The sequence below is a fragment of the Heterocephalus glaber genome, unplaced genomic scaffold, assembly GCF_053883595.1.
Source record: "Heterocephalus glaber isolate CG9 unplaced genomic scaffold, H.glaber_assembly_v1.0 deba00001067, whole genome shotgun sequence".
Lineage (NCBI taxonomy): Eukaryota > Metazoa > Chordata > Mammalia > Rodentia > Bathyergidae > Heterocephalus > Heterocephalus glaber.
The window spans coordinates 4,906,096-4,922,671 of record NW_028258187.1 but is presented as its reverse complement, the minus strand read 5'-3'; the positions used below and the strand labels follow the sequence as shown (position 1 = coordinate 4,922,671).

Sequence of the window (16,576 nt, the reverse complement as noted above, 5' to 3'; positions counted from 1 at the left end):
GACTTCTGAGAACATTTACATGTGTAACCACTAAATAATCAGCTTAAAATTCCATTTGACATGGGCTCTTGGTGAAAACCAACATTTAGGTAAAAGAAAGAATTCTTAAAAGTTATTTAGAGATAGAAATATATAATGCAGATGCCTTTTACAAATGAGACACACAGCAGTCTGGATGGATCAATGTGAGTCATTGCTGTCTTCTCAGTGTTCTTAGAAGCAACCACCAATTCTGCTTGCTCAGAGGGCCAAGTAGCTAACATACACTCTTTCCCTTTAGAGACAGGGATCCTTGATTTTGAAAACCTTTTACTACTACAAATATTCTTTTTTTTTGGTACCGGGGATCGAACTTGGGTCCTTGCACTTGTGCAGCAGGTGGCGAAACCACTGAGCTAAATCCCCGGCCCCCAGATATTCTTAAAGACAAAATGAAATACCTTACGCATCAATTGAAAATGATTATGGAAAAGAGCTGTATTTAAAATAAAGCAGGAGTGAAAAAACCAAAAGCAACTGTAAAACTAGGATTATAGCTTCTTTCAACTGAAGGATTAATAATAATTAATTTCTAAAATAGCATAATTCTTAAACATAATAAAAAACAGGGAGTCACTTGAAACTGACTACCCTAAAGCGTAATTCCCAATAAGACAACACTACTCCAGAAAATGAAGTGTTTTTCTTCTTCCTTTTTTCAATCTGCTGCACAACTTTACCATCAAAGAGGGAATCAAACAGCCACTGATTAGGAACTCAAGCAGAGAGTCAGACAAACCAACTGAATCTACTCTCCTGTAACTTTGAGACAATTATTTCAACTGTACTGACACAGGTTTACTCATTTTAAAAAACTGCGGACAAGGGTTTTTAGAGAACAAAATAACACAGTAAGTTAATACAAGAAAAGCACATAGAGGCATGAAATACAGTAAGTGCATAAGAAATGCTAGCGTTTCAGTCTAATCCAAGCAATGCTTTCCAAAGATGGATAGATGAGCTTATAAAAAAGTTGCTTTTAAAAAAAATTCATCAGTTCATTATTAATACCAACACTTATAATGTAACCTTGGGTAGAGACCTACATTTTAATGAGAATTTAGGTAGGTATATTACTAAGTAAGCTTACTTGTACCACTGAGATTCTACCATATTTCAGCAAAGTCACAACTTTGAAAAGTCTGTGGCTGGTGGGCTTCTGGGCACTGTGGTACATGCCCGTATTCCCAGCTACTAGGCAGGCTGAGGAGGAAGGATCAAAAGTTCAAGGCTAGCCTGGGTAACTTAAATCCTATCTCAAAGTAAAAAATAAAAAGGCCCTGGAATGTATCTCAGCGGCAGAATGACCCTGGGTTCAATGCCCAGTACCGATGAGAAAAGAAAAAAGTTGTGGTCTTTAAGTTATGTACCTACAAATCCGGGACAAAAATTTATAAGTAAGCAAAAAAGGCACGATCACTTTCTCCACATTATTTACTCAGGATTGATGGACAGATTGAGGAAAAAAGTGTGGGCAGCTATTTGTCTTCTTTTCATAACATCATTAAATAAAATTTAAAACAGTAAGTCTATTGTTTTTCTCTTACTGTTTTCCCTTAATATATTCTTAAGAAAGGAAAATAACCTTTGTGATAAGTGCTCGTATGTATTAGCTTAAGTTCATAACTTGTTTGGAGTATAAAAGGGGAAACAGTCATGAGCAGATGTGACTAAATGAAATTAATCCAATTAAGGATGAATTCTATCCCCTTGTAGAGGTTTGCATATTTTTCATTACTTCAAAATACTGCTGCACTAAAGTGTGAAAAGCTTCAGGAAGTTTCAAAGAGAGAAAACATCTGATTGAACAATTTATAACACTGAATTCATAAAAGTCATTTAGTTACAAACTGGATAGGGTAAGTGTCACAGCTGAATAAAAATGACAAATGATTTGCAAATCCACCTTTATGAATGATTAAACAGTTTTAAACACACCTCCAATCAAGAGAAAATGGGAATCAGTGTCTTGTGGACTTACTAAGAGACAAATCGGAAAAGGCTTGGGTATGTGAAACTTTCTCAGGGAAGGTAAGCCTTCCCTAGTAGTATTAGCACTGCACATCTGCTTCTGGAGATGACCAGTCACTGGGAGGTCAGAAGAAAGGACACTTGCCACACAGCATGTGGAAAAGCCAGCTACAGTACTGACCCCAACCTGCTAAGCCGTGTGTCATGGACGTGCAGTGCAGACACCAACTCAGGAAAGCACCAATTTCTAATAAACAGAACTTTCAAATGAAGACTTTTCCAAAGAGAAGAGAAAACAGTATTTCAGTACCTTGTCTTCCTTCATCATTGGTAAACAGACCAGCATCAGTGCTGCTGAGACTGCTGGAGTCACTGTAATAAGAAAAAAAAGAAAAAGAAAAAGAAACAGATCAAAAGAACAATTGATCTCTCAGTCGTAAAATTTTAAAGAAACATGGCAGCCCAGACATGGAACTTGAGCCTGACAAAGATCTGAAAGAAAATAAGATGATTTTTTTTTAATCAAACTGCAAATATCCTGGTTCCATTAACTGCAGAGCATATTATTTTTGGCACATAAAACCCCAGGAATCTAATGGGACCCTGACAGCAAGCCAGATGTGACTGCAACGAGGTGCTGACAGAATTGATGTGTTTTATTATCTGCTTTCATCAAATGCTCACTGCTCCTTTCTTATGCTGTGAGATTCAGTTTGAGCCTGAAACACCACTGCTCAATAAAATGGGAAGAGTCACCATCAAAAGCAGGCTCGGACTTTTTTCACCTCATGAAATACAAGGACCTAGGATGAAATGACTTTTCATCACCACATCTGCAGATATTCTGGAAAAGATATTACTAAAGAATTCACAACAACTCTATTACTGCACAAGGGAGGAGAAGTTTACGATGCAGACAATACACTAAATCAAAGTTAAGGTCACTTGGAGCAACAAAATGGGTTGCACTGATGTATTCAGAAGATGTGCAAAAATCACGCCGATTCTCAATACTTCCACGGAAGTTTGAGGCCATGATGCAGATTCATATTTAACATGCAAATTAAAATAAATAGCAGACATTCAACCAATGTGCACACACTGTCACTAGGAGCTCTCACAGAAGTTTCTATGACAGGCTAGTTAGCGTCAAACACCAAGAAAATACACACACATCATCAGAGGTTTGACCTCTACAAAAGACTGAGTGATGTTCTTTTAAAATTCTCGTATACTTCACCTCTTACTGCAATTCTTAATTTTCAAAAGCAGGAAATTGCCCCAGATGATTTTTTTATATTAAAATATTTATTTTCATTAACAGAATAATATAACCCCTCTTATTAAAAATGAGGCATCTTAACCTGTTTCAAAATATTTAAATTGAGATAAGATTAAAATTATTGATAATACTGACATGACACATTTTCTATTATAAAACATCAATTTTCAGTTATTTGATTTTTTAAAATAAATATTAATATCGGTGAAAAGTCTCAGAATTTACCAAGAAGCACATTCCAAGGAGCTCTGAATTAGAATCTTTTTCTTTAACTTCAAATTAAGTGGAAATTCCCTACACTACACAATTGGTAATAAAGTAATATTTTAAGGGCATTAAATCCATATCATCTTATTTACAAACACATATGCTCTTCTATGCCTAGTAATGCTAGATTATTAAAAAAAGTTTCAGAAACTTCAGCTTTTTACTATTTAGCTATCTAAACTACCACAGATGTTTTCCCTGTTTTTCTTTTTCCTATTGTTCCCATCAACACAACTCAAATGAAAGTCTTTATTCTTTCTCTGAAACCCTTAGGGCAAAATGTATTTAAAATTCAAAAGTTCTCAAATTTTAGAAAAGCATACTTGAAAATGCCTAGAGCAACCTAGGGTTGTACTCTGTAATTAAATCCATTACATTTTTCAATTAAGCAAATGATTATGTACCTTAAATATAGTGCAGGTTAAGTCTGGCCACAAGTTAGTTTTTCACAGCTTTTCAGAGTTCAGATTTGTGAACTGTGAATAAATGTGCTAGTTTTTTTTTTTTGGTACCATGATTTTCTGAGGTCAGATTTACAGTCTATCCTACATGTAGCCAGGTTCATCTTTTCAAAAATATAAGTGGTTGACTAAAAATAATGTGATACCCTGCAACAGGTAAAAGGACTTTAAGTAAGAGCAAAGGAAAGTCTAATAAACTATGAACTTTACTTAAAAGTTATCAATATTGGTTCATTAACTGTCTCAAAGGTTATCACAGTAATTAATTTAACAATAGGAAACTGAGTGTGGAGTGTATGGTAATGTGATACACAGAGCTCTCCAAGCTATCTTTCCAATTTCTCTGTAAATTTAAAACTACATCAAAAAAGGAAAGTTCGTGAATTATACACATGCATATACACACATGGTACGAAGGCAATCTTCTATATAAAAATCTAAAATTATTACCTTACATTTGTCGGATTAAATTCCAACTCGAAGGCTTCCGGTGGATGCGTTTCCATTTAAGTTCTTCCCAACTTCATCTCTACTCATTTGTTTATGCTTTGTCTCCAATTGATATGTTATCTCCTCTTTCCCCCACACGCCCACTGTCCCAAAGCTACAGTGACCCTCAAATTACGACTGCCCCGACTTGGCTTAATTAGGTTAATGGAAGACTCATCTGCCTCTTGTTTTCTATAACGTGTGCCCAGATAAACATCCAGATCTCAGCTGTACTGACTCACAACCAACTTGAGTTACAACCAGCCGATCGAGTTCGTGAAGTCAAGGGTCCACTGTGCAAGGAATCAGAATTTCCTCTCTCAGCCCAGCTTTAAGGCCTTAATGATCCTTGTCTATCTCTGCGATATTTTTACAGGTCGGTCCACATGTTTCCTTCTTCAGATGACACCTCACTGATACCTCGCTGATCGCTCCATATACATCGTATACCTATTTCTATCAATAAATCAGGAGAAAAACTTAAACGAAAGAAACGATCACTGTGGTTTAGCTCCTCCCTCCTTTCTGGGTGTAGTTTTCGTAGTACACTATACAGATGAGCATATATTCCATAAATGTGTTGAGTCGGTGTAGGTACACCAATCCCAACCCTTGCCCTTCTGGTTTTTCTGTGACTGAGAGCTGAGCATCTCCGGAGGACGGCGCTGCCCCCGACTCGGGTAGTTCCCCTCCGACTGAGTCCCTCTCTTAAAACTCAAAGCTTCTCGCCACCAGGGCAGCGGAAGTCCGCTGCTGCTCCCCGGATGAGATGTAAACCTAACTGAGTACTTCCACTGCTAAACATTCTTCACTGGCTTCTCCCGCCTATGGTGAAATGCTAGCCGTGTGCCCCGGCACACAGGGCTTCGGGAAAGGCTGCCCGCTGGGCTGCACGGTCCGGCCAGGCCTGGTACAGCCTGTTCTGTCTTCCTCTCCCCTGCTCCCCTCTGCACACGCCTCGGCTGCTGCTCCAGAGCACAACTCCGTGGAGCAGTCTCCCTCCTTTCAGTCTCTACCACCGCTGCCCCCAGAGGCGGCTGAGCACCATCTCCGCTGCGGTCAGGGAGAGTGCACAACAGTGCACTGAATGTTTAAGTCTGAGACACACACAACAACACAAAGCAAAGCTGTTCGTATTTATAAATTAGCTCCAAGAAGATACGAAGTGTTTTATAATAACAAAACTTTGGGCAACAATTACACTCCCGAAGAAAACACTGAATGTATTTAGCAATCTTCCCTCAGAGGGAATCCGCCCGAACTGGCAAAAGAATATTAAATTCAAAAGTTTAAAATCAGAGGAAATATGTATTTTTTTACTTCACCCAAGACTAAAAATATCCTCTTTAAAAATCTGGGCATGGATTTGGGAGTAGCCCATCATACTTGGCAGGTATTTAAATTTTTTTTTTGTTTTTACAATGAAGAGAAATAAATTAAGGGGATTTCTTCTCATTTTTGTTCCCAGGGAGGGGTTTTAAGGTGCAGATCAATAAAAGGAAGAAATCAAAAAATAATAAGAAGAAATAAATAAGTAAAAGGAGGGGCTTGCACAATCAGTTCAGAAAGCAAGTAATCCAACAGAATAATCCAGACTTGAAATTACTGCCCAACACACTCTCCCCCAGGAACTGAAAAAGATAATTACTTTTAAGTTGGCCTGAGTGGTCCTCAGCCACAATGGGCCATTACTAACACACAACTAATTGTCATTCTTGTGTAAAAGCGACAACTTTCTTGAAAGAAAAGCAGGTACCATTTTTCAATGCCTTCCTGAAGTATTTTTTTATCTTAAGTATATTTTACCTCTTTAGAAAAATTACATGACTAGTAAATTATGTCTCATAAGAGTCATTCTATAAACTCTATCAGCCCTAATCATGCCTGCAATAATATTTATAAGCAAAACAAAAGAAAATGAAAATATCCTACAACTCACAAAATTAAAATAATCCCAATCCTACAAATCAAAAATGGATTCATTTATAAGGATTCTATTTAAAAGGATTTTTTTTTTCTGGCTCATGGTTGAACATTTGGTTTTAAGGACACACATCTAAAAGAATGAACAGTGTCAGTATCATCTCATTTCCTGCAAGTACCATCAAATCTGTATGAAAGAAAAATGATCACTTACCTTTTGGTGCTGTCAAAATAGCACTCACTTAATGACTATCATAGTGGTATACCTGCTTCCTAGAATGGATTAGACTATTTGCCAATGGATCATTTCTTCTTCCAGTTTTCTAACAAAATCAGGTGTTTCTAGACCATAAATTTGGTCTTACAATTCGTAAGTGATCTGAATTCCTAGCAAACTACAGTTATTTTAAAATATCAAGCTACATATATGTCAAAGTGGTATAAACTTTTGATCCTCAGGTATCAGAATGGACTAAAAATTGTGTATTCTACAAAACACCAAAGGCTAAAGCTGTATAGTTAAACAAATAAATAATTATACATCCAAGGCAAAGAGTTACAAATGTGCTGCTGTTAAAAGGAACATTCTTTCCCACTGAAAATCTATTTCCTTTTCTCTTTGTAGCTGAAAATTAAGTCATTATAACACTATCAAAAGACTTTCTGTAAATCGTATAAGCAATTTTGCTATGTGCAAAACCCATAAATTTTAAGGAAATACAACCATGGCTAAACAGCAATATCACTATCATTATTACAATTTATAATTATTGAAAAATAGAATTAATTAAAATATAAAACACATTCAACTACAAAAGCTTTAGACAAACATTTCTATATTTAGAAAAAAAGTAAAATACCTCCCACTCACCTTTCGCTCATGAGCTCGTCTGAGACCTTTTGCTCTTCATAATCCATTTTGTCTTTATTGTTCTGATTTACTTCCTCACTTTCTAAAACTACCCCTTCATCTTGCATCTTTGGTCCTTGTCTGATTATTTTCAACTTCCTTTTTCTCACTTTGTTCTTGGTGAATTCTTGATACGGGTAGGCTCTGTCATTGTCCATGTCCTGATCTCTACAGCCCTCGGGCGGCTGGGTCATGGTCCGTTTGTTAGCAATGTCCTGTGGGACATCCACCGCCATGCGCTTTACCTTCCTCCTCCTGCGAAGAGTCCTGGTCCCCAGGTTGTCAACAGCAAAGTCAGACTCCTGCCACAGAGCTCTCTTCCCTCGGACATTATTGTTTAGGCTTGAGGATGCCCTGCGCTTGGCCACTAACATTTGGTCATCAGAGTCACTGTGGTCTTTTTTATTAGTATTGTGATTCTCTCGATAGTCCTTGCTAGGTTCTTCTAGACTAGAATCAGAGCCTTCGCTTAGGCAGTGCCCGGTCTCCCATGGGTGGTGGGCATTGTACGATCTCCGCTTCCGCCCCCTTCTTTTCCTGGCTTGGCGTTTCAGAGGGCAGGACAGACTTCGAGAGTGGTCGCCAGTCTCAGCAAAGCCACCTCGGGCTTGCTCTGAGCTCTCCTCCAGGGCCGAGACCAGGTCGTGAACCAGCTCCTCCATGGTTCTACTGAACTGCCTACATGTTTTAGAGAAAATAAGTACATCAAACTCACTCTTGGCAGCAGATATCTACAGATTTTTACAGTACACAATTTACTCTAAATTAAAAAGGAATGGATGTTGCAAAATACTTGAGTTTTCCTATTCAATGTGTTAGAAAATATAAATTACCTTTCACTCGGGAGCTCTGAGACCTCACTCTGCGACCTTTTATAATTCCTGATCCATTTTGTCTCTATTGGTTCAAATATTCTAAATCAATCCAAAGCCTCTCTTTATGTGTTATTTTATTAAACACAAAAATTACTACAAGAGGGAGTATGCATAATCCAGCTCAAAAGAGTCCTGTAGTTTTATAGTGTTACTATGTAATTATGGAAAAGCTCTGTTCCCCAGTCTACTTCTGTTCTCTTTCTGGAACCAGTTTTCCTAGAGCACATAGGAAAACGTTGTCAGTCCAGTCCCTGCCCACTAATTTCTAAGTAAAGAAAGAAGCATCAAATCCACTTATCATGTGTTCTAAACCCTATCTCGTGATAGAAGAAGTGGACAGGTAGATTCAAGAAAAGAAAGAAAAGAAAGTTCAGCCACACTAGGAATATATTTTGGCCCTACTGTTCTCATAACTCAGCAATGCAGAAACTATGCTCACATCAAAACTGTAGCTTCCATGTCCCCAAAGGGGGCACCATCAGTTCACTCCACAGCAGCCACTCAGGCCCACTGAGTCTGCAAGGGTAAGCTTCCGTGTTCTTGGGTGTCTTTAGTAAACTATGTGGTTCTTTCCAACCCTGTTCACAAAGATTTTAGATTAGCGGTGGGCTACAGAGTCCGGGCATCTGAGTTGCCTTTGCAAACATGTCAAATAGGATATGCACCTTTCTTATGAAGATGGTGGGCAATGGCTTTAAAGTCAAGTTCTGGAGTCACTCAGGGATCAAAATATTCTCAACACTCCTCCAGAGGCCTAGAATTTCTACAGTCTATAGCACAGGTATGCACAGTTTTCTGCAAAGGTCCAACAATAAATATTTTAGGCCTTGTAGGCCAGTCGGGTCTCTCATTACTCAATCTGTCATTAGAAAGCAAAAACAGCCACAAGGAATACATAAATGAGTGAGCACGGTTGGTGGGCAGGCAAGGGCTATGTGGTCTCTATAGTTAGACATCATCTTTATCGTCTTTCTTTTCACATGTTAGCAGTGCCCTGTAACAACCTGCAACTTTTTCTTTGCATTTAACGATAACCTAAAACCAAACAGAGATTCCTATGCATTTACCATTTATGATACACACATATGAGTACTGGCTATTTTCCAGGCCCATTTCTAAGTGCATGATGTACAGTATTACCTCATTCCATTCTCACACAACAATGCTGAGGTCAACCAAACGGGGACAGAGAGATCTCTTTCACAGCGTAACACACACAGGTGGTGGAGACAGGATTCGAATACTAGCAGTCTGGTTCTAGAGTGCCAAGCTTCCAGCCAGTAGCTACCCAGTTCTGGTGTCTAGTCTGTAATTTTATTACTTCCTACCAGGTACTCTGCCTTTAATCACTGAGACAGATTTAACACATCTCTGTGTAAAAGCCAAGCAATTCACAGTCGGGTATTATATTATTTTGAGTGGAAAAAGGAGGAAGGAAACCTCAAGCCACCCAAGGTGACACAGGTGGTAAAGGTAAACTGAGCTCAGTGAATACCCTTCAGTGGTTGGCAAAATGCATGTGTGAGCAAGTGCATAACACAGGGCTGCTTTTCAGTCAGCGTGGTTTTATACTTCCCAGATCTCTCTCCTTTGGCAATCTAAGTGTAAAAACTAAAAGCCTAAATGGATTTATGACTCAAATATGTATCTTTTAAATAAACTCTGGAAGACAACTGAGATTCTTTTTTCCTTTATAAAGATTCTATATATAACTGGCTTCAGAACACAGATTAGATTAAGACATATGTATGTATCACATCTGAATTAGCAATAGCCCCCAAAGGGGCTACATTTCTGACCACATAATCCAGGGGGTCTTTTTCCCACTACCTTCAGGAGAATAATGGCCTTTTGTTTCACTTAATGCAATCAGCAATGTCAATAAAGGTCAGGAGATGCTTTGCCAACATCTCTTAGGTAAAACAGGTATCCACTGGCCACACAGAAAAAAGACCAAAGACCGTAAGGGTCCATTACACGATCAACAGCCCCCTCCCCCGCTTTGGCAGCTGTACTGAAACAACACAAGACCACTGTCTTTGAAACATCATTTTATCCTAAACATATTTCATTTCTAAATGAGACCTTTCTTATTGGAGGACAAACTGGGGACACAGAACTTTTCTATACAAGTCTGTATTTATTGAACATGCAGAGTTTTACTTTGTTTTTGTTTGTTTTTTTTTTACCGGGAATCAAACTCGGGTCCTCGCACTTGTGCAGCAGGCAGCGAAACCACTGAGCTAAATCCCCAGCCCAGAGTTTTAGTTTGAATTGAAGTAAATTCAGTGAATTACCACGCAGCTAATTGGGAGTTTTACAGTCACATTGTTAAAAACAATTTCTTTTCATCTGAAACTCACTTGGAAATAAAATTTTTTGGAAATAGTTGGTATTGGTTATAATATCTAAAACAACCATTCATTAATAGTTTACTTAAGATTGTCCAAATGAACAGAATAGCCCTGAACAAAATTACAGCCCTGCTATCTATATAAAGTTGGATTTTATAAAAGAAAAATGAGCAGATGAGCATTCTTTTCAAGTGATATGAGAGTATGCTGAACAATATGAAATGTATGATTGATATGAGATTTGATAAATGCTAATTCAAAGAATTTTTTGCAAGTTTGTTTGTTTGTCCTTTTCTAGGCAATACTAAACATTCAGCAAGTGAATGATGTGGTGTCCCTGGGTTCCTTAATTCCAGGATCTAATCATTTCAGAAAAGGATTTTTCCTAAAAATGTATGCCTAAGAGTTAGGAAGATCAATGAACGAAGAACACATGGCATTGAGATTAAGAATTTTCTCCAAATATTTCTGTTTTAAGGCAGAACCTAGACCTAACTAACTGCTTATGTCTATCTCCCCAAAGGCCTAGACTTAATTTAGTACAACTACTAAATATGTGTTAAGGAAAGAAACCAAATATTGTTCATCACTCAGTACATGGTAAAATTCTTATCTTCACCTCTCTAAAACATGGATTATTTCTTCTACAAAGTAAGTAATATTATTAGTGGAATACTAAATCTAAATTGCTAAGTACAACTTTAGTTGTCTTTCAAAAATTTAAGGAAAGAAATAACTATTTCTGTGTTGGATTCTATATGCATACAAACCAATGTGTATAATAACATTGTCCTAAAACAATATACAGTGAAGACCGACGTTAACAGATATATCCTATGACTACTCACAAACTTAAGACATGGAATTGCACACTTCCATATCATGTTAGTTTTTATTTATTTAAAATAGGAAAGGTCAGTCCAGAAAGTAAGTATTCAGCAAACAAGTGAACAATACACATTAAAATTAACACCTCAAAGTACAGACAATGACAATGGGTGACTAACCTTGCAAATGGTAAAAATTAAAGGTGCCACATTCAGAGTTACATTTTATGACTAATTAAACACAGTATGATCCATTTGAATCACCTTAAATTTGATTGATTCATGCTGTTCACTGCAATTCATAAATTTCCTTCCTTAATAGTGTTACTATTTATCAAAATAATTCCTTATCTCAACCTTCTAATTTATTACCTCTATATCTTTAACTTTTTCCTTTTATATATTTGGGGAGGGAATTTTAAGAAATTAAGAATAACCTGGGCTGGGGATTTAGCTCAGTGATTCCACCGCCTGCCTCGCTAGTGCAAAGTCCTGGGTTCGATCCCCAGTACCAAAAAAAAAAAAAAAAGGATAACCCTTACAGTAAATGTTAATACAATTCCTTGACTTGTCCGTGTAAATAAACTATTAATCAGAATTAACCTTCTTTCTCCTTTTGAAAGAGGTAGGTTTGGAAAAAAGGGGAAGTACCTTTCAGAAACGTATAAATGATTAATTGCAATTTTACATTAACACAAGGCAATGAATACGGAATAGAATTCTCTAAAGAAAAAAAGAAGGCTGGGAGGAAACTAGAGAACATGAGCTATGAATTTAGAAGCTAAATTCTATTATATTCATTAGCCATGGAACCTTGGACAATTCACATATTCTGTTTATTCATCATAAAAATAAGTATATTTTCTACCATGAAAGGACTTGTTGAGGATCAGAGTGGATACTTAATGTTGAGAGAAATTATTTCATCATTCAAAACCTCTACCTACAAACAAGAGAAACTGACCAACAAAACAGCAAGCCATGCAGCTTCCAAGGTGCAATCTCAAGGTGAATCAGAGGCTATCACAAGCAGACTCACAGGCCTCCAACCTTTCTGGGGCCACAAAGTAGTCTGATTTAGGAACAGAGGAAGGACAACAGATATATGCAAAATTCTTGCATTCGATTTTAGGAAGTGCCTGGACTCGTTAAGGACACTATCAAGCTTTAAAAAGCTCCAAAAATCTTAAGTTTAAAAACAAAATAATCTAAGCCACTCCTATTTTAATGTACAGATATTATGAGAAGGAAGAGGAGTAAGGAAAGTAATCTTGCCAGTTAAGTCACAAGGTTCTCTACCAAACAGAAAAAAATCATTTCCCCTCCTGGGAGCAAAGACCCCACTGACTTGTATTCAACTGTTGGTGCTACTGGCCACCACTACCTGTCACCTTTGCTACCGCAGGGTGCCTCAGAAGTTTTCTGTTCTCCCTCTGCTGGTAACTCACCGAAAACCAAACCACACTGAGTTTTAAAGAAAAAAGCCTAATTCTGACTTGCAACTAATGATTTAATAAGGAAAGTTCATGTACTATTTCAATTTGAAGACTGTGCTTTTGATTTTTTTTGTTACTTCATTTAATGACTTCAAGAGTTATTAGAAACTTTTCTCATTTCTTCTAAATGCTTCCACAATGTGAACTACTGAAAAAGAAACTGCCTAAATGAAATAAAGTCAGACTTCAAAAAAGACAAAAATTTAGAATGTAAAAGGTAATTGTAATTCTTGTCAACATGCATATATTCAAGTACATCTTTGGTAAGCTTTAGTTCGAGTAGATAATGAGTCCTGTTTATTGGTTCTACATGCTCAATTAATATTACATAATATATCTTGAATTCCTACATAAGGAATGAGAAGACAATTGAACATTAATTACAAATCCTACCATTTTGTTTAACACATAAGTTTTAAAAACTCTTAGGATGAACAAACTATTAAATGACTAAATGAATGTTCAGACAAATAACAAAAGAAATATATGACTTGACTGAAAATTTTAGACAATTTGGATTTCAAATTCTCTGTCACATTAACAAGCTAGACTCTCTTAAGTATTTAGTTTAAGTGAACGTGAAGGTAAGGGCACATTATCAAAGATGTTTTAACAGTTTCTGGCTTGACATAAATAGGATGCTAAGAAGCTATAGCAAAATTAATTACTTGCCCAAATTTATTCTGGCTATTGCTTTGATCCTTAATTGAAAGAGAATTCTGAATTATACAAACTTGATAGGAGGAAACATTTCAAGAAAATCAGTTATTCAAAAAAATACTTTTGATTGTGCAATTTTCTAGACCTAAAGAAAGTTAAACTACCAACAGAAATGAAACTGCAGAAATAAACATCCAGAGTACATAGTTTATTTTAATGGCTTTGAAGTAAAAAAAGTAAAGCCATATAACAAAGTTAAATAAATGGAATACCATAGTTCAATAAAAAAATCATCTACATTTATTCATGCGGGGCTTAAAAATTGGGAAATTAACCTCCCCTGGAGAAAAGTTCTTAAAACATCAACATAGGAGTTAAATATCTCAGGAATTCCAGGTTGGCTAACAAATCTGGGGATAAACTTTGTAGTTCATATATTCCTAGAGATGTTGTACATTATTATTCAGATACACAGGCAGAATACCAGATGGTTAGGAATTTCTTTAGGCACACTGGTATCACACTGCAAATAAGACACCTAGGCAAGTTATTTAAACTACCTTTGCTTCTCTGTCACATTATATACATGCAAAGAATAATGCACCTATCTACGGGACTTACATGAGATGACGTGTATGTAACACATGGCACCAACTACTGTAGTGACCTAGTAGCAACCCCAGTAGCACTGGGATTTCATTATGGGGGTAAAACAAACACGGCTTAGTAAATGTTCAATGAATGAAACAGAAAATTCCATTAAGAAATGCTAAACTAGAAAATAAAGTTTATAGTGTTCTGGAACACATTCATTCTGCCGCACCAGGCAAGATTTTAAGAATTTCATCCAAAACCAACAAATGTCAGATGCTATCGTTATACATGGGCGCCATTAAGTTGTACGTGAAGAAGTAAAAATAAGATAACTCAAGGCTTCTCAACATTACAAAGAGGCAACTACCCATAATTTTGGTGTGAGATGGAAGGTAGAGCAAGATATTGAGAGGATCACACTTTTTAATCAAATAACCTACCAACAAATCACCATCACCATAGTAAGGGGAAATCAAACTATATACCACATTTTGTCTTCCTCCTTTACCAAGACATCGAATGATGAATACAGAAAGGTATACTGCAAAGGAAATATGGGGGGTGGAAATGTCCTTTGTCTTGTTTTGTGTGGGCTATAAAAGTATGTACAACTGCCAGAAGTCATAAAACTAAGTACTTAAAGACTGATTTTAATTTTACCCTAATTGCACTCATTAAAAAAAGTGCTCTCCACTTTTCATTTCTTACTAGAAAATGTGACAATTAAAAGTAGCTTAACTACTTCTACATTCATTATAAAATGAACAAAGAATCATTTGATCGAACTCAAAGTAACTGGGGCAAGATATTCTTTCAACTTTTCAGTTGTAGGTGATGACAAAGAAATTTTCTTTGTGATCACAGACTAATAGAATTCTGCATTTTCTACTTTCTGCAGAATCTAGGGGTGAACATGTACTTTCAAGCAACATTCTTTCACCTTTGGTCAAAACTGTGGTTTGAGGATTGTCAGTGGAAAATGTGCTTGTTTTCACTGCTTCTCTTGCAGGAAAAAGGCTTGCACGCATCACAGAGTATACAATTAGAAAACTAAACAAAGGAACAACTGCTATCTCTAAGATTAAACTTTCCAGGGCAAATGTGGAGAAATTACTTCAGTATTCTGTGATCTTCTGGTATCACAGGGCTGTCATAAAGATAAAAGTCTAATCGGTAAGCACCTTGAAAAGTTAAAGCAGTCTGTTACTCTAAAGTGGAACTGGATATGATACTATGGGCGTGATCCAAACCCAAACTCAATCCTGGACTTTCTACGTCCTTAGACAACACCCATACACATCGGTGAACTGGAAAGGAACGTTCAAGATAGCGGAAAGCGGGAAGAGGAGTGGGGATCACTGATTGATGTCTCTTCCACTACCAATTTTCCAGAAATCTAGCTTTAATCTAGCTTTCTGAGACTTGAAGAAATTTAGTATAATATGACAATTTTAGCGGGAAAGTGAAGAATAAGGCCTGGATCCAGATAAAGTGCTCCGGTCCCCAGTGCTGCCAGCAATGGGGGGGGGGGGGGCAGCTGCTGTGTAGTACAGAACGCTTGACTCCTAGATATCCTGGTACACAAACAATCAGCAAACGTTTACTGTATTCCTTCGCACATCTTCAGCACACGTCAAAACGCCTCCCTCAAAGCGCGTCCACGCCAGGCAGGAGTGCGGGCACGGCCTGCACGTCTTCAGATCGTCCGTCACCACTCCCGCCCCGGCAGTGCGGGTCCAGAGGCCCGGGCGGCGCACCCGCTCCGGGTCGCCCATCCCCAGGGTCGCCAGCCTCACCAGCTGTTCCCGGCGGCTGGAGCTCCGATCGGTTGGCGCCCGGCGGCCCCGAACATTAACGACGCCCAGGAGCCTGGCCTGGAGGCTCAGGCCCGAGAACAGACTCCAACTGCTACAGCCTTGCGGACTTCCACAGAGTAGTTTAGCATTTTGAGAAGAGCTCCAGGAAGCTGCCACAGGGCGGAAACCGGAAGCTGGACGCAACCATTAATTCCTCCCACACCGCTTGCCTTCTTCTACGCGCCGCTTTTCACTCATAAAAGAGACAGATAAAAATTCATTAAACTTTCCACAGCTAAAAGTTGCTAATTTTCTTCCTGGTATTCTTAAAACCTAATCATGGTGGAAGAAAAGGAAAATCAAAAAGTGGATTCCCCTGGGCTGGCCAATGGTTTCGCCCAGTTGCCACGGAGACGAGAGTAACACCGGCGGGGCGCAAGGTCAGAGTACATGGCCACGTTAGCCCGGCTGCAGGCTCGCTCGCGGTTTTTAGAAAATCAGTATTACTTTAGGAACAGGTAAGTCGTGAAGAGAGGGTTTGCCGGCGTGACTTGAACCACTTGTTCCTCTACAGGAGTTTTCCATGAGCAAAGTCTTTCATTCAGTAAGCAGCACCCAAGTCGCCCCCTAAG

The 16,576-nt window shown here is 37.9% G+C and overlaps 2 protein-coding genes across 9 annotated transcripts in view; one reads left to right on the top strand and one right to left on the bottom strand.

The window, feature by feature from the left end:
• Gpatch2 (G-patch domain containing 2) overlaps nt 1–16,145 on the bottom strand; it is a 171,754-nt gene extending 155,609 nt beyond the window's left edge. For all 3 annotated transcript variants that reach the window (XM_004867387.3, XM_021246418.2, XM_013066535.3), the window contains exons 1-3: nt 15,945–16,145; nt 7,304–8,020; nt 2,321–2,382 (exon numbers count right to left, since the gene is read on the bottom strand). In XM_004867387.3, the coding sequence (XP_004867444.1) occupies nt 2,321–2,382; nt 7,304–8,020; nt 15,945–16,000 (835 nt within the window). In that variant the 5' untranslated portion in view covers nt 16,001–16,145. The remainder of the gene's footprint in view (nt 1–2,320; nt 2,383–7,303; nt 8,021–15,944) is intronic.
• A 39-nt stretch (nt 16,146–16,184) lies between these two features.
• The window catches only part of Spata17 (spermatogenesis associated 17), a 195,474-nt gene continuing 195,082 nt past the window's right edge, over nt 16,185–16,576 (top strand). For all 6 annotated transcript variants that reach the window (XR_015450762.1, XM_004867388.4, XM_087209870.1 and 3 more), the window contains exon 1: nt 16,185–16,462. Coding sequence is in view for 5 of the 6 variants with exons in the window: in XM_004867388.4 (XP_004867445.1) it covers nt 16,395–16,462 (68 nt within the window). In the remaining variant the exon portion in view is untranslated. The remainder of the gene's footprint in view (nt 16,463–16,576) is intronic.